This window comes from Cherax quadricarinatus, chromosome 24 (genome assembly GCF_038502225.1).
Source record: "Cherax quadricarinatus isolate ZL_2023a chromosome 24, ASM3850222v1, whole genome shotgun sequence".
In the NCBI taxonomy this organism is placed as follows: Eukaryota; Metazoa; Arthropoda; class Malacostraca; order Decapoda; family Parastacidae; genus Cherax; species Cherax quadricarinatus.
In genome coordinates, this window is record NC_091315.1 from 43,031,615 (window position 1) to 43,056,614 (window position 25,000).

The 25,000-nt window shown below is 39.3% G+C and overlaps 1 protein-coding gene across 2 annotated transcripts in view; it reads right to left on the reverse strand.

The window, feature by feature from the left end:
• Positions 1-3,009: 3,009 nt before the first annotated feature.
• Positions 3,010-25,000, reverse strand: part of NAT1 (N-acetyltransferase 1) — a gene marked incomplete at its 3' end in the record, with an annotated part of 96,523 nt that continues 74,532 nt past the window's right edge. Inside the window, 8 exon segments of one of the 2 annotated variants that reach the window (XM_070088457.1) lie at positions 3,010-3,261; positions 3,559-3,780; positions 4,017-4,111; positions 4,539-4,707; positions 4,827-5,149; positions 8,894-8,972; positions 18,256-18,423; positions 19,065-19,184. In XM_070088457.1, the coding sequence (XP_069944558.1) occupies positions 3,010-3,261; positions 3,559-3,780; positions 4,017-4,111; positions 4,539-4,707; positions 4,827-5,149; positions 8,894-8,972; positions 18,256-18,423; positions 19,065-19,184 (1,428 nt within the window). 2 annotated transcript variants of the gene reach the window in all.

A 25,000-nucleotide genomic window follows, 5' to 3' on the forward strand; every position in this document is an offset into this window, starting at 1 on the left:
GAGGTTTCATTACTAATGTTGGAGAGCTCACACACAGTTTTGTGAACACTCGACGTCCCGACATGATAGCTGTTGTTGAAACATTTTTGGATGACAGGACTCCAGAAAATTTTGCAAGAATTGCTGGCTACACCTCATGGATGAGAAGAGACAGGCAAGGGAAAGAAGGTGGTGTTGCTGTGTGCTTCTCTAAAAGTATTCATGCCCAGCACATTGATGTTGCCACCCCTACTCATCTTGAAATGATGTTCTTTAAGCTCTGCATAAACACTAGTACCTCTGTACTAGCATGTGCAATGTACAGACCTCAGTGCCAACATGCAGACACCATCAACTTCCTAATGGAAAATATGGACTCCCTTCTGCTACAACACAACTGTCAACATCATAATTGTTGGAGACCTCAACCAACACCTTGTACAAAGGGACTTCAATGACCTTCTTGCAGTATTTGACATGAGAAACACTGTTAATTTCCCTACTCACATCTCTGGCTCCTCCCTTGACCCAGTAGTGAGTGGTCTGGTAGAAGGTATAGTCACTTGTCAAACCTCGGCTACGTTGGATCATCTGACCACAAGCCCGTTTTTACAACACTTAAGATCCCAACAGAACGAGGTGAGGAGTCCACACGCACAACCTGGCTATGGAAAAGAGGTAACTGGCCAGCTCTTTGCTCTGAGCTCGCCACCACCAATTGGAATGCTCTTCTCCAAGGGGATGTTGACAACCAAGTGAAAGCCTTCACTGGACACATCCTTAATCTACAACAAGAACACATTCCTCACCGGCAGTATGTGATGAAGCCTATAGATCAGCCTTGGTTTGGCTTTCGTTGCAGAGAGGCTGCTACTGCTAAGCACAAAGCATGGTGAACGTATAAGAGACATCCTACCACCTATAACAGGAACTTGCACAGGCAAACCTGTAGGCATATGGGTGACGTTCAAAAGTGGGCCATTGCTAAATGGGAGGTGGACACAAAAAGAAAGCTAGCATCAGGTAGGATAGGCTCCAAAACCTGGTGGTCCCTGATCAAGGACAGACAGGGTTATCTGCCTGATGAACTCATTCCACCTCTAAATCAACAGGATGGGACCACCTCTACTAGTAATCAAGAGAAGGCAGACCTCTTTGTCAAACACTTTGCTACCAAAATGCAAGTTCCTGATCTAGCAAGGGACCCTCCTTGACTAGCTGCAATAACTGTGTCAAAACTGTCAGGGGTGACAATAAGGCAGGAGGAGGTGCATTTCCTTCTTAAATCACTTGACCAAGAAAAGGCTGTGGGCCCAGACAAGTTGAGCCCAAGATTGCTGAGAAGATGTGCAGACCAGCTAGCAGCACCTCTAACTCGCATCTTTCAGCACTGCCTAGTACAGTGTAAATGGCCCTCTCTGTGGAAAGAGGCAATTGTAGTCCCTGTTCACAAAAAAGAAGAGCAGAGCAGAAATCAGCAACTACAGACCAGTGTCACTCCTGTCAATCACTGGTAAGATCCTTGAGACAATCTCAAGACAAATGACAGTTTTTTGACTACCACTCACTACTTTGTGACTGTCAATATGGCTTCAGGAAAGGTTACTCTGCTGCTGATCTGTTAAACCTCTCCACTAAGTGGCACCAGTCACTGGATGAATCCAAAGTCAGCTGTGTGGTAGCACTGGACATTGCTGGTGCTTCGTCCAGGTGTGGCACCAGGCCCTATTAGCAAAACTTTAAGCACTGGGAATTGCAGGCTCTACGCTATGTCTCCTCAGTGATTACCTCTATGGTAGATCTCTAAGGGTAGTTCTCAATGGAACGGAATCAGCAAGACATCCTATTGGGGCTAGTGTTCCACAAGGAAGCATGCTGGGACCATTGTTATGGAATGTCTACTTCAATGACTTCCTTCATCTCATCCCAGAATCCCATGCATATGCAAATGACTGTACACTGACATTCACTTATCCAAAAGAAGAAATGCCAGCTGCTCTAAGCTACATCAATCACCAGCTGAGAGCTATATCAGCTTGGGGAAATAGATGGCAAGTAACATTTGCACCTGAGAAAACGCAAATGATGATCGTCTCTAGGCACCATGATGGTAATGCTGGTGCAGTAGTAAGGATGAATGGGAGGGCGTTGGCACCTGGAGAAGAAGTTGATATCCTTGGGGTGAAATTTGACTCCAAACTAACCATGAAGAATAATGTTGTAAATCTTGCAAACAAGGCAGCCAGGAAGCTTACAGCACTTCGCCGTATCTCGCATCTACTTGACAGTAGGGGTTGCAAGATTCTGTACGAGGCACAAGTACGCTCGCACCTTGAGTATGCTCCACTTTCTTGGTTTGCCTGCCCCCCCCCCCCTCTCATCTGCGACTGCTTGACAGTAGAGAACAGAGCAAGACGTCTCATCTCTCGCCTGGACCCATCCTGGATAGATTTGTCATTTCAGCAGAGCCTTCAACATAGGAGGGATGTGGGTGGCATTACTGTTATGTACAAGGCCAATATTGTCAAAGTACCACACTTGGATCCACTTCGAGGACAGCGTGAAACAAGCTTTTATGCCACAAGACGGGCAGAAAGCAGCAACTTCACTCTGGCTGTACCCTTCTCCAGAACTTCACTCCATCTGAGATCCCATATACCCAGGATGACTCGAGTATCGAACACATTCGTACAGCATACTGATGTCAACGAGATAAAGTCAGTTGATCAAATGAAAATGCTGGCCCACAGATGGCTCCAACTTCATCCTGTTCCCTACTTGTATGTCTCATAACAATAAAAATGCTTTCAAATGAGCTGATGTAGGTAATAGCTCTTAGCTTGCCAATAAAGTTAGGAATCCTTAACCTGTAAATAGCTTGTCAATAAAGCAAGGGATCCTTAACATTGTCAAACCCTGTTTAAAAAAAAAAAAAAAAAAAAAAAAAAACAGAGGGAAAGAGAGAAAGAGAAAGAAAGAAAGAGAAAGAGTTAAAAAAAAAATTTTATTTCAAAATAAAATTTCCCTTACCTGTGTTATGTACTTGACCAAGACAGTCATTAATGCATTTATAAATCCTGGAGCTGTGTGGTGTTCTACATCCAGTGTATCTTTGATGTACTTGTAAAACGCATGTGGTGAAGGGTCGGCAATAAGGGCTCGCCATAAATCAGACTGGATTCGCAGAAGTGGGAAGAGGAAGGAAAGATTACGGTCTTCAAGAAGGTCCGCTAACTTTTCCTTGGTGCGATCAGATTCAGGAAGCAAGTTGAGAAGGTTCACCTAGCAAGTACAATTAAATCTTTTAGAATAATTACCTCTACAGTAACTTCATGTATTATTTTTTATCTGGATTTACCTACATTTTTATTTACTGAAACTATTACATGACTCAGTAACTGTTGAAGCATGATCAATATAAATTCATTGCTGCAATTTACATGTATAATTTTTTTACGATTATTAGCAATATATTTGTATGCACAGACTTTTATACACTGTGTTACACTTATCAATTATGATTTTAATTCCTTTTTTACAGGAAAAACATTACAATAGTTAAAGTTTAAAACAATTTACCTTGCTATCATTGAAGGTCTGAGTAAGAGCAGATTTTCCCTGAAGTTTGTGCAAAGTTTGGAGAGTGAGCAGGAAAAGTGGGAAGTGCTGTCCTCCCTCCAAAGGTTCAGCCACATCAGCTAATGACAGAGTCCCTGACCCTACCAAATAACCTAAAATCCCTGCCATGTGGGATTTAACTCGAGGGATGTCTGTAACCAGATCATCCAGTCGACCTAGAACCTGCCAAAATGAAAAATTACGCGACTTAATCCAACCTGTCCAATGATCACTTCCAGTAACTCAAAAAATGTTCTATTAATTCTAGTTTTTAAAATTTTACATGGAATTTCTCACCAATGCCTACAGAATGTGGTACACTAATTTTTTATTAACTGATGGCTACACCTATTCATTTGTCGAATTTTTAAAGTTTGAGTTTATATTCTAATCAGCAACAATTTGACGATGTGGTTTACCTGTCTGACACCATCAAATAGACGGTCAACATTAATAAGGCCATCAATACGTAGTCTTTCCACCAGCTGACTGCCCAACTCTCTGTTGCTCTCTGCTAAGGAAAGCAAAGTGGTATCGTTATATCTTAAGCTGGATGCCAACAGAATATCTGAACTGGAGTAAATTTTTTATTTTTATTTTTAAGTGAACATACATGATTTCAAGAATACAACTTACACTGTAATACTAACATGAAATTGGCTTTAAAAGCAAAAGGATATTTCAGAGATTTTATATTTAGAGCCTGAGAACAAATTCATGTATAAGACCCACGGCTTAATCCCATTCTTTAAATTTTAGGACGACAGAAATCCTAAAACCCAACAAGTGAAAAGTACTTGCCATCATCCTCTTCTCTTAGTCATGGGAAGGTACAAATAATGATAAAATAGTTTGAGGTAAATAGAACTGTACTATAGAAAAAAAAAATCAATATCATTAGTACTTTAGCTATCTATATTTCTTACTGAAGCTCCACTGACCTTCTTGGGTGAGGAGGAAATTTACAACAGTTTGCACAGCCTCAGCAGTATGGCGCTCTGGTAATTTAAGGGAGCGGTAGTTTTCAACTGCCTCTTCCAAATTCTGCTCTTTCATGAGCTCCTCATACACATTCTTTACACGGCGAAGCCACTCCTCACGACTTGGGCCCTGATAAAAAAAAAAATTAAACAAGTCATTTTAAAATCTGGTAATAAATTTAACATGTTTAACATAAGAATGTTAGTTATTTTGAAACTTCCTTGTATCATGTATGATGCACCACTTACCCTATCCTTCTTGTTGGCACGTGACTTGTCAGTTGATGCTTGTTTAATGAGAATAGGAGGATCTTTATGCATGAGTGGTGGAGTGGGTTTTTGGTTGGGTGGTTGGGGCTGTGGTGCAATTGGGAGACTTGAGTGATGGTGGTGGTCATTGCTCTGCTGATTTCCCAGGGCACTGTGAGGCAACACTCCAGGTGTCTTAGGCTTCAGCATCATGCTTGAGGCTGCAGGGCGCAATGAAACTTCTCCATCTGATCCACCAGTCCCTCCTGCATTTGTATTGCTCAAAATCTTCTTGAAGCGAGGCGGCAAGTCCTTTGTGGGGACTACAAAAACAATGGTCATTAAATAGTCACTGCAGAAATAAAATGCCTAATATAAAGATGAGTATTAATGTGCATTATTGTTAAATTTAAAAAATGCAAATCACTAATACAGAAGCTACAGTATAGTAACAATTTAATGAATCTAGTTATTACAAGCATTACAAGAATTACTACTTTCAGTGCTATATTACAATCAATTTTCAACTTTCCATAAGTAGTGTCTCTAAGATCTCATCTGCATAGTAACAATACTCTTATTTTGAAACACTAAACATTCATTAGTGGCATCTAATCCATCTTCCTAATGGTGAACATGAATGCTCAAATAAAAAAACTACTATTACCAAAGAGTAGCACTACAGCGAGACCTCACACAGGCAAGCCCCACTGATCCCTCAAAGTAACTGGAAAGGTTTCCCCAAATACCTAGAAATTTTAAACATCTTTTATGTAAGCAAGTAAATATGATTTATTTAACAAGAAACATTCAAGAAATGCAAGAAGACACAACGTAGTTTTGAAATTTTAAAAGCTTTTTGAGTATATCATTCAATGCTCTTGGCAACAAGTTCATAAAATGCACACAAGAACAAAGATAAAATAAATAAAAACCTACTAAGTAGTATGAATAAAATACACAATTCAAATAAACACTATCACACCAAATTAAAAGAACCTGCATCAGCTAAAAATACCATTAAAATGCTGATGAAAGACCACCTATAAGTTCCCAGAAATCCCTACAGGCACTTCCATAACTATAATAAAAAAAAAACAATAAGCCTGCATCCCGCAAGCTATAGCGGATGCACTTTCACATTTTACCCAAAGCCAGCAAACGGCTGGCTTTGGGTAAAATGTAGCCACCTGGTCCTCAATCAACAACAGTCTCTAAGTGACTGTTCTTTCTAGAGGGCCAAACACCTTTGTCCAGCCAAAACCTGCAAAACTTGCTTCTGTCTGCAGGGCCTGCCACAACTTCCCAAGGACACAGTAGACCTACAATTACTGCATGTTACATTCCTAAAAATATCATTTATTGCTAACTAATCTAACCCAAGGATGTACTACCATCCTGCCAAGTGAGCGTGAAACGGAAACCTGTAATTGTTACATGATGGTAGGATTGCTGGTGTCATTTTTCTGTCTCAAATATGCAAGGTTTCAGGTACGTCTTGCTACATCTACTTACATTTAGGTCACACTACACATGCATGTATAAGCATTTATATACAAACCCCTCCAAGTTTTCTATATTCTTCCTAGTACTTGCTCGTTTATTTCCGCTTATCTCATAGGGAAGTAGAACAGAATTCTTCCTCCATAAGCCAAGTGTGTCGGAAGAGGTGACTAAAATGCCAAGAGCTAGTAACCCCTTCTGTATATTTTACTAAATTTCAAGAGAAACCTTTTGTTATTCTTTTTGGGCCACCCTGCCTCAGTGGGATGCAGCCAGTTTGTTGAAAGAAGAACACGGGATTATATTCCACAAATCTTCAAAAATGTTATATTTGCTGCTGCCTATGGTTTTGCCTCCCAGCAATACCACAAGACTGCAATATCATGAAATGCCAGATTTCTACGGGAGCTTTACTCTTCATGATGTACCTGAATTATCTGTACAACTGATTTGGTATGATCTATGCACAAAGGGCTGAAAATGTCCAAGTTAAGACAATCTTGTGCAGTTTAACTGACAATTTACTTATGTATAATGTCCATCAGGCTTACTATAGATCAAGCTTGCAATAACAATCTTTGCCTCAGTATTTGCCCATTCATTTCCCAAGACACCAACAAAACTTCCCATCCTTGTGTCATGCATTGCAAAGATGAGCTAGGAAACTTCCTGGGTCTTCCAGAGTACAGAGTAGACAAGTGAACTAGTCCAGGACAAACAGAACACACCCAAAATCCAAGTAGACAGTGAATGTCATCCAATTAAACTAGTTGTCAGGATGAGAGCAGCAAAGATTGCATGAAGTTTGTTGAGTATACCTGGTAAAGTGTATGGTAGAGTTATTATTGAAAGAATTAAGAGTAAGACGGAGAATAGGATAGCAGATGAACAAGGAGGCTTTAGGAAAGGTAGGGGGTGTGTGGACCAGGTGTTTACAGTGAAACACATAAGTGAACAGTATTTAGATAAGGCTAAAGAGGTCTTTGTGGCATTTATGGATTTGGAAAAGGCGTATGACAGGGTGGATAGGGGGGCAATGTGGCAGATGTTGCAGGTGTATGGTGTAGGAGGTAGGTTACTGAAAGCAGTGAAGAGTTTTTACGAGGATAGTGAGGCTCAAGTTAGAGTATGCAGGAAAGAGGGAAATTATTTCCCAGTAAAAGTAGGCCTTAGACAAGGATGTGTGATGTCACCGTGGTTGTTTAATATATTTATAGATGGGGTTGTAAGAGAAGTAAATGCGAGGGTCTTGGCAAGAGGCGTGGAGTTAAAAGATAAAGAATCACACAAAGTGGGAGTTGTCACAGTTGCTCTTTGCTGATGACACTGTGCTCTTGGGAGATTCTGAAGAGAAGTTGCAGAGATTGGTGTATGAATTTGGTAGGGTATGCAAAAGAAGAAAATTAAAAGTGAATATAGGAAAGAGTAAGGTTATGAGGATAACAAAAAGATTAGGTGATGAAAGATTGGATATCAGATTGGAGGGAGAGAGTTTGGAGGAGGTGAATGTATTCAGATATTTGGGAGTGGACGTGTCAGCGGATGGGTCTATGAAAGATGAGGCGAATCATAGAATTGATGAGGGGAAAAGGGTGAGTGGTGCACTTAGGAGTGTGGAGACAAAGAACTTTGTCCTTGGAGGCAAAGAGGGGAATGTATGAGAGTATAGTTTTACCAACGCTCTTATATGGGTGTGAAGCATGGGTGATGAACGTTGCAGCGAGGAGAAGGCTGGAGGCAGTGGAGATGTCATGTCTGAGGGCAATGTGTGGTGTGAATATAATGCAGAGAATTCGTAGTTTGGAAGTTAGGAGGAGGTGCGGGATTACCAAAACTGTTGTCCAGAGGGCTGAGGAAGAGTTGTTGAGGTGGTTCGGACATGTAGAGAGAATGGAGCGAAACAGAATGACTTCAGGAGTGTATCAGTCTGTAGTGGAAGGAAGGCGGGGTAGGGGTCGGCCTAGGAAAGGTTGGAGGGAGGGGGTAAAGGAGGTTTTGTGTGCGAGGGGCTTGGACTTCCAGCAGGTATGCGTGAGCGTGTTTGATAGGAGTGAATGGAGACAAATGGTTTTTAATACTTGACGTGCTGTTGGAGTGTGAGCAAAGTAACATTTATGAAGGGATTCAGGGAAACCGGCAGGCTGGACTTGAGTCCTGGAGATGGGAAGTACAGTGCCTGCACTCTGAAGGAGGGGTGTTAATGTTGCAGTTTAAAAACTGTAGTGTAAAGCACCCTTCTGGCAAGACAGTGATGGAGTGAATGATGGTGAAAGTTTCTTTTTCAGGCCACCCTGCCTTGGTAGGAATCGGCCAGTGTGATAATAAAAAAAAAAAATTTACTGTGAATACGTATTTGGGAACATTTAATTTTAGCACTTGTCATATTAAAAAGTTAATTTTAATTTTTGAATATATGAATTTATAATTTGAATGTTTTGAAAAAATTGCATGAATTTTAAGTATATCCTTATGGCTAGCCTAAGGAATTTCATCAATTAAACTATTTAATGTATACAATGAACTGTCTTTAAAATTAGCAATCATAACTCTAGTACAGTACTTACTATTGGTGTAATTCTGCTGTTGATTATATTGGTTGTTCTGTTGTTGCCTGCTGAAGCTCTGGTTGTTGAAGTGCTTGTTCTGAAAGAAGTGATGATTGAACTCCCATGTCAGAAAACTCTTAAAAAATAAAAATCTTGTCACAACTTCTCCATGGGATGTTGAAAAGGAACAATCAGCAAAGAGGCTCTCCACTATTTGCATTGCAGATATTTTTTTTTTTTTCAACAAGTCGGCCGTCTCCCACCGAGGCAGGGTGACCCAAAAAGAAAGAAAAAATCCCCAAAAAGAAAATACTTTCATCATTATTCAACACTTTCACCTCACTCACACATTGCAGATATGCTTAATGAAATTTAAATACAATAAATGGTATAACTACACACAGCACAAAGACCATCTCTGACAAGTATACTACACAAAGTAATCAAGTTACAGAAATTAAAAATGGAATATTAAAGACTAAAAAGAGCCCTACAATGTGCCGAGAAAGATCATATAGGAAGTAAAACTAAAGTGGACTGCATTTTTCTGTGTTGCAAAACTGACACTATTGCAAAAGGTTATTAGCTGCAGGTCAATGACAGTCAGGGGACTAAAATGGATAGAATACCCGAGTGGCACAAGTCATAAAAAGAAAGTCAGGATAGATGAACAACTAGTTAAGCATATAGATCCTGCATTGTTCTAAGCACTGACCTACCAGTGGGTACAGAAGTAGGGAATGGCAGAAACAAACATTACAGTATTCCTTCTCATGAGTGGGATACATTACTGGAAATTGGCACCCTAAGAAAATTAGCTATGTGAAGTTAGGCACAAATGGGGAAAAATAGGGTTACATTTAACCCCTTCAGGGTCCAAGGCCCAAATCTGAAGTGGTGTCCCAGTGTCCAAGAATTTAAAAAAAAAAAATGTTATTTTTTCTTATGAAATGGTAGAGAATCTTTTTGTGAAGGTAATAAAACAAAAAGTACAAAATTTGATGGAAAATTGACGAAATTATGCTCTCGTGAATTTTGATGTGTCAGGGATATTTACGAATCGGCGATTTTGCTGACTTTGACTCCCATTTTAGGCCAATTACATTATTCCAGTCAACCAAATTCTTAGCTATTTCACAAGTATTACTTCTATTCTATCGATTGAGCACAAGAAATCACCAAGTCAACTGTTTCAACTACAAATTAAAGTGATCGGAAATTGTTAATTTGGCCAATTTAACACAAAGTTCAAAATATTCCAATTTCAAAATAGGGTCCAGAATAAACAATGTAGGTATTCCTGGAACTAAACTAACATTTCCTCTGTTCATTAGTTACGTTTTAAGGCTTTACAAATAAATTCCATTTTGATTTTTTATTCACACCAAAAAAGAGAAGATTTACTGTTATGCAATACTGTAATAATTGTATAAATATCATCACCATATTTGTGAATGCATATTAGACCCACCAGCTGGCGTGTATTAGACGTGTGAGGTCATTTGTTTACTCTTGAATATCGGCAAAAATTTAACATTTCTGCTACTTTGAGCTTAGTTTCAAGTCATTTCCATTGCAAAAACCAATCAAAATCATCTCTATTTCTGTAATATGTCTTCCATTCTATCAAATGAGACCAAGAAATCACAAATAGAACTATAAAAAACATACAAAAAAACACTGCAAAGTTGCTGTTTTAATCGAAAAATCACGATTTCAGTTTTTTTCTCTCATTATACACAGCGTGCTGCAGGATCTGTTTTATGTGGTGCACACATACCACATAGATGTATTCTCTCATATCTAGGCCCAAATGTACCACTCACAGTTTATCAGAGTGAGCTGAGCTCATGACGTAGATCTACGGTTTGGACCCTGAACGTAAAGCCGTAGATCTACGGGACGGACCCTCAAAGGGTTAAGACACGTCTAAATCTGCCAAACTTTTCTTTTTTTAACATTCTACCACAAAAATTACCAGTTTATCTTGCCTTACACTGTTCGTGGTTACCTGAAGCATCTAAAAAATGAGAGGAAAGTTACCATTGACCAGCTGGACCAAGATGGATGTAGTTAGGTTTATCAACTGACACATGAAGTACATACAAGAATTAAAATAAATTTGTATGAAGCATATGGAGATGGAGGGAGAGGGGGTAAAGGAGAGAGAGTTTAAGGCTTAAGCATCCAGCAGGATTTCATGAACACGTCAGAGTGAATGGTGAAAGTGGCATTTTAACCCTTCGACTGTTTCAGGCCCCTCTCTGAAACTGTCATTCTATGTCGCCAAATAGTTGAAAAAAAAAAATTATTTTTTCTTATGAAAATGTTAGGAATATTTTTAGTAGTGTTTTAAGCCTAAAAAAAATTTTTTTTGCCATCAGTACTTACCGATATATAGAGCCGCAAAGTTTGCAGAAAGTGACGTGCGTACGGCGACAGCGGCGACTGCCGCCCACCCGGTATTCTTTTATTTACTCTAATTCAAAGGTTTCTTGCATTTTTCAATATTTTTCTGTTCCAGGTAACTTATGTGGCCTGTGAGACCAATGTAAGGTGCATTCTTCAAATATACACTCATTGTTTACAACACAATAACTGAACAAACTTTATCACTATTAGTTTGTGTATACACTTTGTTTACACAAACAAACAATACAAAACAATGTTTATTACTATTGTTCCATAATATATATATATATATATGTACAGTCACTAAACACGTTCCTAGAACTGCTGCAGCTTGTGGAACTCTTTGAAACATGGGTATATGCAGAGGGGCACTTCACACTCCTCACACATAAAACGAGTGTCTCTGCGTGTTTGTGGGCGTTTTGTGGTATAAATACATACGTAACACCTCTTCTGAGCATCTTTCTTGGCAGTAGTAGGAGGCAGTTGTATGGGGTAGTGATCACCAGGCCTCATACGAGATGACGTCTGTGGGCGCTGGTCTATTGCAGGAGTTGCTCCTTGGTACTTTGCAATTATTTTTCTGATTACTGACAGGCAAAATTCACCATATTTTGGTGTTTTGTTGGTCTTCAACTTGTATATGTTATAAGCATTTAGCATAGAGATATCAACAAGATGGAAAAAAAGTTTTATATACCACTTATAACTCTTGCGTACACAGTCTGCAAACCCAATCTGCATGTCACATTTGTCCACTAAGCGCATATTGAGGTTGTAGTCCATGACAGCTGCAGGCTTTAGAATGGGTTCATTGGTCTCTCTGTTGTCCCTGCCATTGGGTACCATTTCGTTTCTGTGAACTAATGTCAACAATGTGACATCACGTTTGTCATGCCACTGAAATGCCATGATGTCATTGGCAGCAAAGGCTTGCACCTCACCTCTGCGAGTGCCAGCATTGAACCTTGGCATATGTTTACGATTACCACGCACTGTGCCACACACGTCTGTCAAGTTCACTCGCAAGAAATCACTGAGTAAGGGGCTTGTGTACCAGTTATCAGTAAATAACATATGCCCCTTACCAAGATATGGTTCCATCATTGTTCAAACCACATCACCAGAGATACCCAATAACTTCATGGTATCTCTCAAAGTATTACTGCCAGTGTACACAATGATATCCAAAACTAGACCACTTCTGCAATCACACAGTACAAATAGCTTTATACCAAAGCATTTCCTCTTGCTTGGTATATATTGCTTGAATGAGAGTCTTCCTTTGAATAAAATCAAGGACTCATCAATAACAAGCTTCCTGAAGGGATAAAAATACATGCAGCACTTTTGTTTCAGGTACATAAACACATTTCTGATCTTATATAACCTGTCGCTTCTGTCAGGCCTGGTTTTGTCTGAAAAGTGTAACATACGTAACAGTATCAGGAAACGATTGACACCTATAATGTCACTAAAACCTGGAGTTGAAATCAGGTGTTCTGTTGCCCACTATGTGGTGACAGTGTGCTTATACACATGTGGCATAAGCATTATTGTGGCAAAAAACAGGTACATCTCTGCCACAGTTGTCTCCTTCCACTTGTGTAGCCGTGATTTTGGTGAGAGAATTGTATTTGCCATGGTGTAATCACAGTATGTGTTTGTTTCCCTGACAATGATGTCCATCAGGGGTTCATCGAAGAATAACTCAAAGCAGTCCAGTTCACTGGCATTGTTCCCAAGTGGACAAGATGGCTTTATTTCACTTTGTGTTTCATCAAAGTCATGGGGGACTGGGAACAAACTCGTCACCGTCCTGCCAATCCCAGATGTGGTCTGGATATTGTACCGTGGTTGTGGTTGTGCAGGTTGTGGGAGTGTGGGGTAGGGTGAGGCTGGTTGTTGTGCTGAGTCAGCAGCGTGGCCCGCTGATGGTGCCACATGGGCCGTGCCACCCTCACTATCACCACCACTGCCTCCTCCCTCACTGTCACCATTCATACCCATCGTTACAATATTATCATCTTCACTATCAGGTCATGGTGTAGGGCCATGGGATGTGCTCCCAGAGTTTCTCCTTCCCCTTGGAACAACATATGAAACACTACCAGACCGCATGCTACGTCATACATACTGCCGCTTCACTGGGGAATATTCACTCTCACTGTCACTAGAACTGCTTTCAATGACCTTGAAATCACTATCACTGCTATCATCTGGGTGTTGTACACGACCAAATAGTTTCCTCTTTCGTCCTGGTACAGGCGAACGTGAACAAGCCGGCACAGCACCAGAGGTGGAAGGTTGTGGGTCATCTGGGTTTTCATCACTAATTACGTTATCCTGGGCACTTTTTCCGGTAACACTCACTTCAAAACCCTGGAATTCACTGTCACTGACATTTTCATCACTGTTAGAGCTATCACTTGGGAACAAAAGACCTCCAATCCGCCGAGGAGTGAGGAACTTCTTACCGAGAGGCATGGTGAAAATGGACTAACAACATGGCGTTCCCACAATGTACCGCTGGGTCCCAGATTTTTTTCACAGGGTGCACACCGACCACTGAGACCCATTCTCTCTCGTGTAGGCCTACCAGGCCTTTGGCGCTTGATGTGAAGCCGCTAGAATTTGTGCGTATAAATACGTCAGAAACATTGGCTCGTAAGACGTATTTATACGTCGGAAACAGTCAAAGGGTATCTACTGGAGAGTGAGCAGGGTAATATTTATGAAGGGATCCAGCGAAACCAGTTAGCTGCACTCAGTCTTGGAGGAGGAGGGAAGGGCAGTGCCTGCACTGTGAAGGAGGGGTACAAACTTGCAGATGGAAGGTAATCTAAAATGTGGTAACAGTACATTTGCATACTACTTCCATTTTGTATAATACTTGCAGAAGGGACCAATAATGTTGAGTTTCATCATAAAAAAAGTAATTCATCTGCCACACCATGCACACACTTTGGCCAAACAGAAGCCCAAAGGATATCTAAAGTATGTTTTCAGGTCAGTGTCCCTGCTGCCCATTCCCAGACCAAGCCTCAGGCCTCCTGGTAGATCAAGGCCTGATAAAGCTGTTGTCTTTCTCACCTACATTCCAAAGAGTATAGGTCAAGGGATTCCAAAATGTTCCCAGTAATGTAGGTGTTTGAATTTATACACGCAATGAAGTTTGTTTCTAAGTCTGCTATTTCACCTGCCTTACAAGCCTGAGTCCACACGGAAATAACATACCACCACCTCACTAATATAATGGGTAGCAGCTAGCAGGAGGCTTGTTCATACATCTTCCTTCAATTTATTAGCTGATTAGTAATTTGCCTCATCTAGCAAAATGTGGGCAACTTCTAGAATGTGCAATGTGTATGGGCAGGCTGCTGCTGTGAATGCATACTATCCTTCACAACAACATTTTCATTTAAACAATTATTCAGTGCATTATCACTAACATTAATTATAGCAACAGAAGCAGTTGAAGGAACAAAAATGTGACTGCCATGTAATTATTATAATATACAATACTGGGTTACTACCATTTGGGATTAATAATCCAAAACAAATCTTCTATTGTACTTTGCATGCTTGAAATTATGCACTCAATATTCTCCTGAAATTTTACTTACAGGCATTTTATATAAATTATTGCATTCATAAATTACAGTAATAAAAAAAAGTTCTTGAAAACTATCTAACAATGTTTTCTCATTTAGCAACAACAGAGGGAGGTTCGGAGGAACTCCGAGTGGCCTGGTCAGAAGAGTTTGGGAGGGGGGGGGAGGGAATCAATGGAGCACCACCCAAATTTCACACATTCAACTCCCTCTTTTTTCATTTGCATTATGAATAAAGGTTTTCTAGTGCTCCATGAAATGTTGAATGTGCTTTTTCCATCACATCTATACAAAAAATCATACTATGTGAAGATGACAATGTGATAAAAGTGATACTAAAATAAAGAAAGCCAATTTAACAGATCTCAATTTAATGATCTTTGGAATTACAGGACAAAATTTGCTAGGTCAATTCACTTAAAACAACTGAAAAATTATGCTGGTTACAAAAATGTGCACTAGTCTTACAATCATGGCAAAACAATCATCTCTATCCACCACAATCACTAATTTTTTTACAATTTCTGAAATTCTTTAAGCACTCAGTAGATTAGTAGATTGCAACCACCCAGGAAAGTACAGTAACTGTTACTTTGCATTATGTCTAAAACAGAAGCCACATACACCTCTTAATGCAAAGCATTTCTATGTTCTGGCAGCCAATTTTAGCCATATATAAAGCATGAAAATATTATGACCTACACTACCCTCATATAAACTGAATATTCTAGCACCCAATGTATTCAAAACTTTATGATTTTGACACTCACTAAATTAGATTAAGCCTTAAAGCTATTAGAAATAAGGAATACACCAACCGCCCAGGGAGGTACTACAGTCTTGCAGAGCGAGTGTTAAACGGAAACCTGTAACTGCTGTACATGATGGTAGGAGTGCTGGTGTCTTTTTCCTGTCTCAAACATGAAAGGCTTCAGGTACATATTGCTACTTCTACTTACACTTAGGTCACACTTCACATGCATGTTATTTTTTTTTTTTTTTTAACAAGTCACCCGTCTCCCACCGAGGTAGGGTGACCCAAAAAGCAAGAAAAAATCCCCCCAAAAGAAAATACTTTCATCATTCAACACTTTCACCTCACTCACACATATCACCGTCTTTGCAGAGGTGCTCAGATACAACAGTTTAGAAGAATATATAAATATATATTACATACTCCTCCAAACTGCCAATATCCCAAACCCCTCCTTTAACCCTTTCAGGGTCCGTCCCGTAGATCTACGGCTTTACGTTCAGGGTCCAAACCGTAGATCTACGCCATGAGCTCAGCTCACTCTGATAAACTGTGAGTAGTACATTTGGGCCTAGATATGAGAGAATAAATCTATGAGGTATGTGTGCACCACATAAAACAGATCCTGCAGCACTCTGTGTATAATGAGAGAAAAAAACTTAAATCATGATTTTTCGATTAAAACAGCAACTTTGCAGTGTTTTTTCGTATGTTTTTTATAGTTGTATTTGCGATTTCTTGGTCTCATTTGATAGAATGGAAGACATATTACAGAAATTGAGATGATTTTGATTGGTTTTCGCACTGGAAATGGCTTGAAACTGAGCTCAAAGTAGCGGAAATGTTAAATTTTTGCCGATATTCAAGAGTAAACAAACGACCTCACACGTCTAATACACGTCAGCTGGTGGGTCTAATATACATTCACAAATATGGTGATGATATTTATACAATTATTACAGTATTGCATAACAGTAAATCTTCTATTTTTTGGTGTGAATAAAAATTCATAATGTGAATAAAAAATCAAAATGGAATTTATTTGTAAAGCCTCAAAACATAACTAATGAACAGAGGAAATGTTAGTTTAGTGCCAGGAATGCCTACATTGTTTATTCTGGACCCTATTTTGAAATTGGAATATTTTGAACTTTGTGTTAAATTGGCCAAATTAACAATTTCCGATCACTTTATTTTGTAGTTGGAACAGTTGACTTGGCAATTTCTTGTGCTCAATCGATAGAATAGAAGTAATACTAGTGAAATAGCTAAGAATTTGGTTGATTGGAATAATGTAATTGGCCTAAAATGGGAGTCAAAGTCAGCAAAATCGCCGATTCGTAAATATCGCTGACACTTCAAAATTCGCGAGAGCATAATTTCGGCAATTTTCCACGAAATTTCGTACTTTTTGTTTTATTACCTTCACAAAAAGATTCTCTACGATTTCATAAGAAAAAATAACAAATTTTTTTTTTTTAAATTCTTGGACACTGGTGCGTGACTCCAGATTTGGGCCTTGGACCCTGAAAGGGTTAAAGTGCAGGCATTGTACTTCACATTTCCAGTACTCAAATCCGGCTATATAAAAATAATTGGTTTCCCTGAATCCCTTCACCAAATATTACCCTGCTCACACTCCAACAGCTCGTCAGGTCCCAAAATCCATTCGTCTCCATTCATTCCTATCTAACATGCTCACACATGCTTGCTGGAAGTCCAAGCCCCTCGCCCACAAAACCTCCTTTACCCCCTCTCTCCAACCTTTTCTAGGACATCCCCTACCCTGCCTTCCTTCCCCTGCACACAGTATTTATACGCTCTCCAAGTCATTCTACCTTGATCCATTCTCTCTAAATGACCAAACCACCTAAACAATCACTCTTCAGCCCTCTGACTAATACTTTTAGTAACTCCACACCATGCATGTACAAGCATATATACAGCCTCTCCTTACTTAACAACAGAGTTCCATTCCAAAGGCCAAGACAGTAAACAAATTCGTTACTGAGGAGCATATTATAATGGTAGTGGGTTCGTGCTGACCATCTTTGATACTGTTTTAATGTCACCTTTGCACCATTTACGAAATTTCTGGTATATTTTTAAATGTTTATACAATAGTGTACAATATATTGTAACAGAATAGAGGAAATCAGCTCTAACAAACGCTATTTAGATATGCATACTGGTCATAGACCCTGTCGTAAGTCCGAGTTGTCGGTAAACGAGTACGTCACTAAGTGAGAAGCTGTATATACACCACTCTGGGTTTTCTATTTCCTTACTAGAATTCTTCCTCTGTAAGCAATGCATGTCATAAGAGGAGACTAAAATGCCAGGAACAAGAGGCTAGTAACCCCTTTTCTTGTACACATTACTAAATTTAAGAGAAACTTTCATTTTTCTTTTCAGGTCACCCTGCCTCGGCGGGATACGGCCGGTTTGTTGTAAGAAAAAAACTGAACTCTTGAATCATAAGAATACTTTATACCCTCCATAACATTAAAAAAAAAAAAATCTCAGTAATTCCTTTCATTAAGATAATCCTCTCATAAATTAAAAAAAATTAATAAATCTTTCTGACATCCTGAACTCACCCCTTGCTGCTGACGTGGTCTATAGCTTCCTCCTCCACTGACACCAGAGCCAAATCCATTTGAGTCAAAACCATACTTGTCAGGCTGTGAGGATATGACTCCAGGTCCTGTACCTAAAGTCACTGCTCCCATAAATACATCCTCCATGCCTGTGCGATTCCCTCCCGGCTGATGAGTGAATGATAACAGTTAGGGGCAGAATACGAAAATTATTAATTTTAATTATCTAAGTTACAAAGATAAAACTCTACATGAAAGGTAATGGATATTCGCAAAGCTAGCTTATGCTATATATAATGTCAGGCCGAATAGGTAAAACTGGGGAATTAGCAAAAACTAGTTTAAAATTAAGACCGTTCTAAAATTTTCTCTTACACACTTAGATATATTTTTTCCTAAATGTTAATGCAAAAATTAATAATTTTGTACCAAAGAACCTTAAAAAACTTACCTAACTTTTTTATAACAAATGCAAATTAATTTACCCTAATCCAACTAAATATATTTTAGATAAGTTTACAAAAATTTAAAAATAAACAATGGTATATATTTTTTTTGTTAGGTTCAGAATGATTCTTGCGAAATTATTGCATACACAAATTTTTGCTTGCCTTATTTGGCAAGAAGAGCCCTGAAACTTTTTGATTGATATAACTATTCCCCCCCCCCCCCCTAATAATCATGCTAGAAAATTAAGGAATAATTACATCCCATCTACAATAAAATTTGGTAACATATACTCAATGAAGACATTCACAGTTGAGGAAAACCTGGACACCAGTGACTAAATCAACCATACCAAAACTAACCTGTGGGAAAAATGATGAAACACCAGCCAGAGGAGAGATGGGTCCAGATGACCGCGGTGGTCCATGCGATGAAGGTGGTGGGATGTAAACACCAAGGTCGTGCGCTGCTTCCTCACGCACCTAATCGAGAGACTACACATGAAAACCTAAAACAATTAGCATTAGCATCATTATGGTCACATTTACGGCACAACAGCTGCTGAGTGCTTTTCCTTCTTTGGGTCACCCTACCGCCTTTGCCTTTCTGAAAACTGGCAATGTGGCAAAGATAGAAATTACATGTGAAGATAATAGTAACTTACCTGGAAAATTTTTGGAATAATTCCAAGACAACTAGATCATTTACTAGCATCCTTACTGCTCTAATCTGGATAGAGGATTAGGTTTCCTCTCTACTCTTCAGATTTATTCATCTGCCTCTCAAATTTTTACTCTGAAAATACATTAAATGCTGACTTTTTGCCATTTTCCTACCATTCCATCAGTCATTCATCTCTTCCATTCTTGCACAACTTGTCAGACACTTCAACATCATGGAATCTTGGTTTAGAGGACATCTACAAGACCTTCTTCACGGCTACTACAACTAACCCATCCGTTTGGGTAGGACCTACTTCCACTGGGGAATCCCACCTACCAGTGACTGCCCTCATCTGCTACATGTCCATATCCACTGATGCCTATATAACCGCCAGTCTCCTTGCCTTTGCTCCAGATTCTCCACCACCACGATGCTGTGAACACTAACTCCATGGCCACTGGATGGCGAAACGTCTACAATAAAGACATCCGGATGTTGCACATGCGTTTTAACCCTTCCATTCTACCTATGACCCCATTCTTAAATCCACACATCTTTTCAGTATTACTCAAGTTAACCTTCCTTCAATTACTAACCTCTCTCTGGCAGTTTCTAAATTACTAAACCTTAACTTCTCTCTAACCTACTGATACTCACAGAATATGATCAGTGATGTTGGCCTGGGCCTTATATAAAACAAGAGGTATTGTCTCACTCACAAGAATCAGATACTGCAATGTACAGCCTCTCCTCACTCACTCACTATGGGAGTTCCATTCCTAAGACCACGTCAGTAAATGAATTTGTCACTAATCGAGGAACCACCCCTTACTGAGCGGCCCAGCCACTCCATGTACATCTAGTGTGCCATTGTTAACAAGCCAGTGAGAACAATTCCACCCATACATGCGATATATTTTGTATTCATTGTTTTTAGTGCTTGTAACTGCTAAATAAGCCACCATGGGCCCAAAGAAAGCTTCTTGTGCCAGCCCTGTGGTAAAGAGGGTGAGAAATACTATTGAACAGATGAAAGACCATCGCAAATTACGAAAGAGGAGTGCGTGTCTCCGAGTTGGCAAGGTTATAAAACAAACCCCCACTCAACCATCACTACTATCTTGGCCAACAAAAAGCAATCAAGGAAGCTGTTGTTGCGAAAGGTGCAAGTATGCTTACAAAACAGAGATCGCAAATACTCGACGTGGAGAGACTGTTGTTGGTGTGGATCAACGAGAAACAATTATCAGGAGATAGTGTCTCTCAGTCAATATATGAAAAGGCAAGGCAGTTGCATGGGGATCTCTAAGAAAATGCCTCCAAATAGTGCTCATATTGATGAATTTAAGGCCAGCAAAGGCTGGTTTGAAAGATTTAAGAATCTTAGTGGCATACACTGTGAAAAGGCATGGCGAGGCTGCCAGTTCTGACAAAAAAGCGGCTGAACAATATGTGCAGGACTTTAAGGGATACATAGGGCCTGAACAATTAAAACCCCAACAAGTGTTCAATTGTGACAAAACAGGCCTGTTTTGGAAGAAAATGCCAAACAGGACCTACATTACTCAGAAGGAAAAGACACTCCCAGGACACAAACCTATGAGAGACAGGGTAACTCTCATGTTTTGTAGTAATGCTAGTGGGGATTGCAAAGTGAAGCCTTTACTTGTGTATCACTCAAATTCCCAGTGTTCAAGAAAAACAGTGTCGTCAAGACTAAATTGTGTGTGATGTGGAGAGCAAACAGTAAGGCATGTATCACTAGGGGCATTTTCCTCGATTGGTTCTATGACGTGTTTAGCCCTAGTGTGAAAAAATACCTCTTGGAAAATAAATTGCCATTCCAGTGCCTCCTGTTAACCCTTTGACTGTTTACGCTGTATAAATACGTCTTACGCGCCACTGTTTCTGGCGTATATATACTCAATAATTCTAGTGGCTTCAAATCAAGCGGGAGAAAGCTGGTAGGCCCACATGTGAGAGAATGGGTCTGTGTGGTCAGTGGGCACCACATAAAAAAAAATCCTGCAGCACACAGTGCGTAATGAGAAAAAAAAAAAAACGATCTTTTTTTGGATTAAAACGCCGACTTTGAGGTGTACTTTCGTATAGTATTTATCGTTGTATTCGCGTTTTCATGGTCTTAGGTGACAAAATGAAAAACACATTACAGAAATAGAGATGATTTTCATTACTTTGGCGATGAAAACGACCTTGAAACTGAGTTCAAAGTAGCGGAAATGTTCGATTTTTACCAATGTTCAGGAGTAAACAAATCACACCACACCTCCAATACATGTCAACTGGGGAGTCTAATATTCTTTCACTAGTGCACTGATATTATTTATATAATTTTTACAATAAAAAATCAAAATATAAATCAATAATAATATAAGAGGGGCCTAGAGATGTGACTAATGAACAGAGGATATGTTATTTTAGTGCCAAGAATGTCTACCTTGTTTATTCTGGACCCTATTTTGAAATTGGCATCTTTTTTAATTTGCGTGAAATTGGCCAAATTGCCAATTTCTGACCACTATATTGGGTAGTTCAAATTGGTAAATGGACGGTTTCTTGTACTCAGCTGATAGATAAAATGGAGTTCTAAAGAAATAGCTATGAGTTTGGTCAACTGGAACAACGGAATTGGCTGAAAACAGGGCTCAAAGTCGGCAAAATCGCCGATACGCATATGTCGCCGAGACTGCTAACCTCGCAGGAGCGTAATTCCGTGAGTTTTCGATCAAATTTCGAACTTTTGGTGTCATTACCATCGAGAAAGATTCTCTATCATTTCATAAGAAAAAATAATTTTTTTTTCTTTTTTTCAAAAATTTATCGACATAGAATGACAGTTTCAGAAAGGGGCCTGCGACAGTCAAAGGGTTAATGGACAATGCTCCTGCTCATCCTTAAGACTTGGAAGAGCGAATTGCAGGGGAGTTTCTTTCATCAAAGTCAAGCTTTTGCCTCCTAACACCACTCCTCTCCTCCAGCCCATGGACCAGCAGGTCATTTCAAATTTCAAAAAACTGTACACCAAAGCAGTGTTACAGAAGTGCTTTGAAGTGGCCTCAGTATTGAACTGACCCTAAGAGTTTTCTGTAAAGATTACTTCAGTATCCTCAGTTGCATAAACCTTATAGGTAAGGCTTGGGAGGGAGTGACTTCCAGGACTTTGTACTCGGCTTGGAGAAAATTGTGGCCAGAATGTGTACAAGAGGGATTTTGAAGGATTTGGGGCTAACCCTGAGGAGCCTATGCCAGTTGTGGAATCTATTGTGGCATTGGGGAAGTCCATGGGGTTGGAGGTTAGTGGCAAGGATGTGGAAGAGTTGGTGAAGGACAACGATGAAGAGCTAACCACTACAGAACTGCAAGAGCTTGAGGTGCAACAGCAACAGACCACAGCTCAGGAATTTCCTTCAGAGGAGGAGGACGAGAGATGGAGGAAGTTGCCTTCGTCAATGTGGATTAAGGTGCAAGCATTTATGGATAAACATTACCCTGACATAGCTGTTGCAGGCCATATTGGCAACATGTACAATGACAATATTGTGTCCCATTTTAGGGAAATCTTAAAGAGATGCCTGAAACAGAGCTCTCTGGACAGATTTTTGGTGTGACAGGGGTCCAGTGACTCAAGCTGGTCCTAGTGGCATTAAAAAACAAAGAAGGAAGGTAACCCCAGAAAAGGACTTGTTACCCAAAGTCTTTATAGAAGGGGATTCCTCTTCCAAACAATTGTAAACTCCTCCATCCTCTGCCCTCCTCCCATCTCATCACTCATCAATAAGTCCTCAATAAAGGTTAGTGTCATTTCAGTATTGTTTTTTCTGCATGTCTCATTGTTTCCTGTGTAGGGAAATGTATATGTATTTTATGTAAAAAAATTATTTTGTTTAATACTTTTGGGTGTCTGGAACGGATTAATTAGATTTCCATTATTTCTTATGGGGAAACTTAATTCAGATAACGAAAAAATCGGTTAAAGACAAGCTCTTTGGAACGGATTAATGTCCTTACCCGAGGGTCCACTGTATTTCAAAAATGTCACCACCCAAAATTAAAACATTCAGTTTTATGTTTGCTGTGAAAATCCTTTCAATCCAGTCATTATTAACAGTAATACAACATGAAATAGGTCAATACCTTACTTACGAGATATTCCAGGAAATGTGCTCATAGCTGATTGCTTGGGATTTTTTTTTTTTTTTTTTTGAGAAAATTGCCCTTTTCTCAGTCTTTGCATAGGAAAAGAGTGATCTATAGTTACCCTTCAGGCATATAGCACGTAATGTTTTCTGTAAGGGTCACGGTCACTTTTTTTTTTAATCCCTCCTCACCACCCACCCTTCAATACAACTCCATACGTCAGTTTTTATTAATTTGAGCATCCTTATCATGCTTGTACATTTATTTATGTTATACCTAATATTATTCTGGAATAAATATGATAGGTAGATGTCCTTTTTTGATAGTAACAGTATAATTACACAATATTTTATAGTGCCTTGAGGCACACACACCCTTCCATGCATCAGAGTGATCGTGCCTTCTCCCTCTCATATAGCTCCGCCCACCCTCCAATACCTCTCCATATAATATTAATTTATATCAATTTGGGCGTCTTCATCATGCATCTATGTTATTTGTTATACCTAATATGATTGATACCTTAATATGACACGCAGATAACCTTTATTGAATTACTGAGACTGCTCGCTTCTCTCTCTCTGATATAGCTCCGCCCACTTTCTAACGATGCTAAATGGTGAATTAAATATGTATATTAGCAAGAAAAATAAATAAAAAGGAAACTCCAACTTGATAATGGTTTTAATTTAAATAACTCTTACATATTACAGAAAATAAAAAAAGAAGTAAAACACACACACACACGAGTTAAGCTTACAGAAAAAAAGCTTAACCCTTTGACTGTCGAGACCCCAAATCATCAAGTAAAAAAAAAAAAAAACTTATATGATAGAATCTTTCCTCAATGGTAATGACACAGTACAAAATTTTGTGGAAAATTTAAGGAATTATGCTCTCATGAAGTTAGCAATCTCTGCGATATACACGCATCGGCGATTTCGCCCACTTTGAGCCCTATTTTCGTCCAATTCCATTGTTCCAGTCAACCAAACTCGTAGCTATTTCTTTAGAACTCCATTCGTTCCATTGACTACAAGAACCACCCATTTACCAATTTCAACTACCCAATAAAGTGGTCAGATATTGGTAATTTGGCCAATTTCACACAAATTAAAAAATGCCAATTTCAGAATAGGGTCCAGACATTCCTGGCACTAAAATAACATTTTCTCTGCTCATTAGTCATGTCTCCAAGCCCCACTTATATTAATCTTGCTTTCTATTTTGAATTTAATTCACACAAAAAATAGATTTACTGTTATGCAGACTACTACATTATTGTAATAATTGTATAAATAATGTCAACCCATTCATAACTGCATATTAGAATGGCTAGTTGGACATTTATTGGACGGTGACATATGTTTACTCGAACATTTCCGCTACTCTGAGCTCAATTTCGAGGTCCTTTCCATTGTGAAACCAATCAAAATCATCTCTATTTCTGTAATATGTCTTCCATTCTATCAAATGA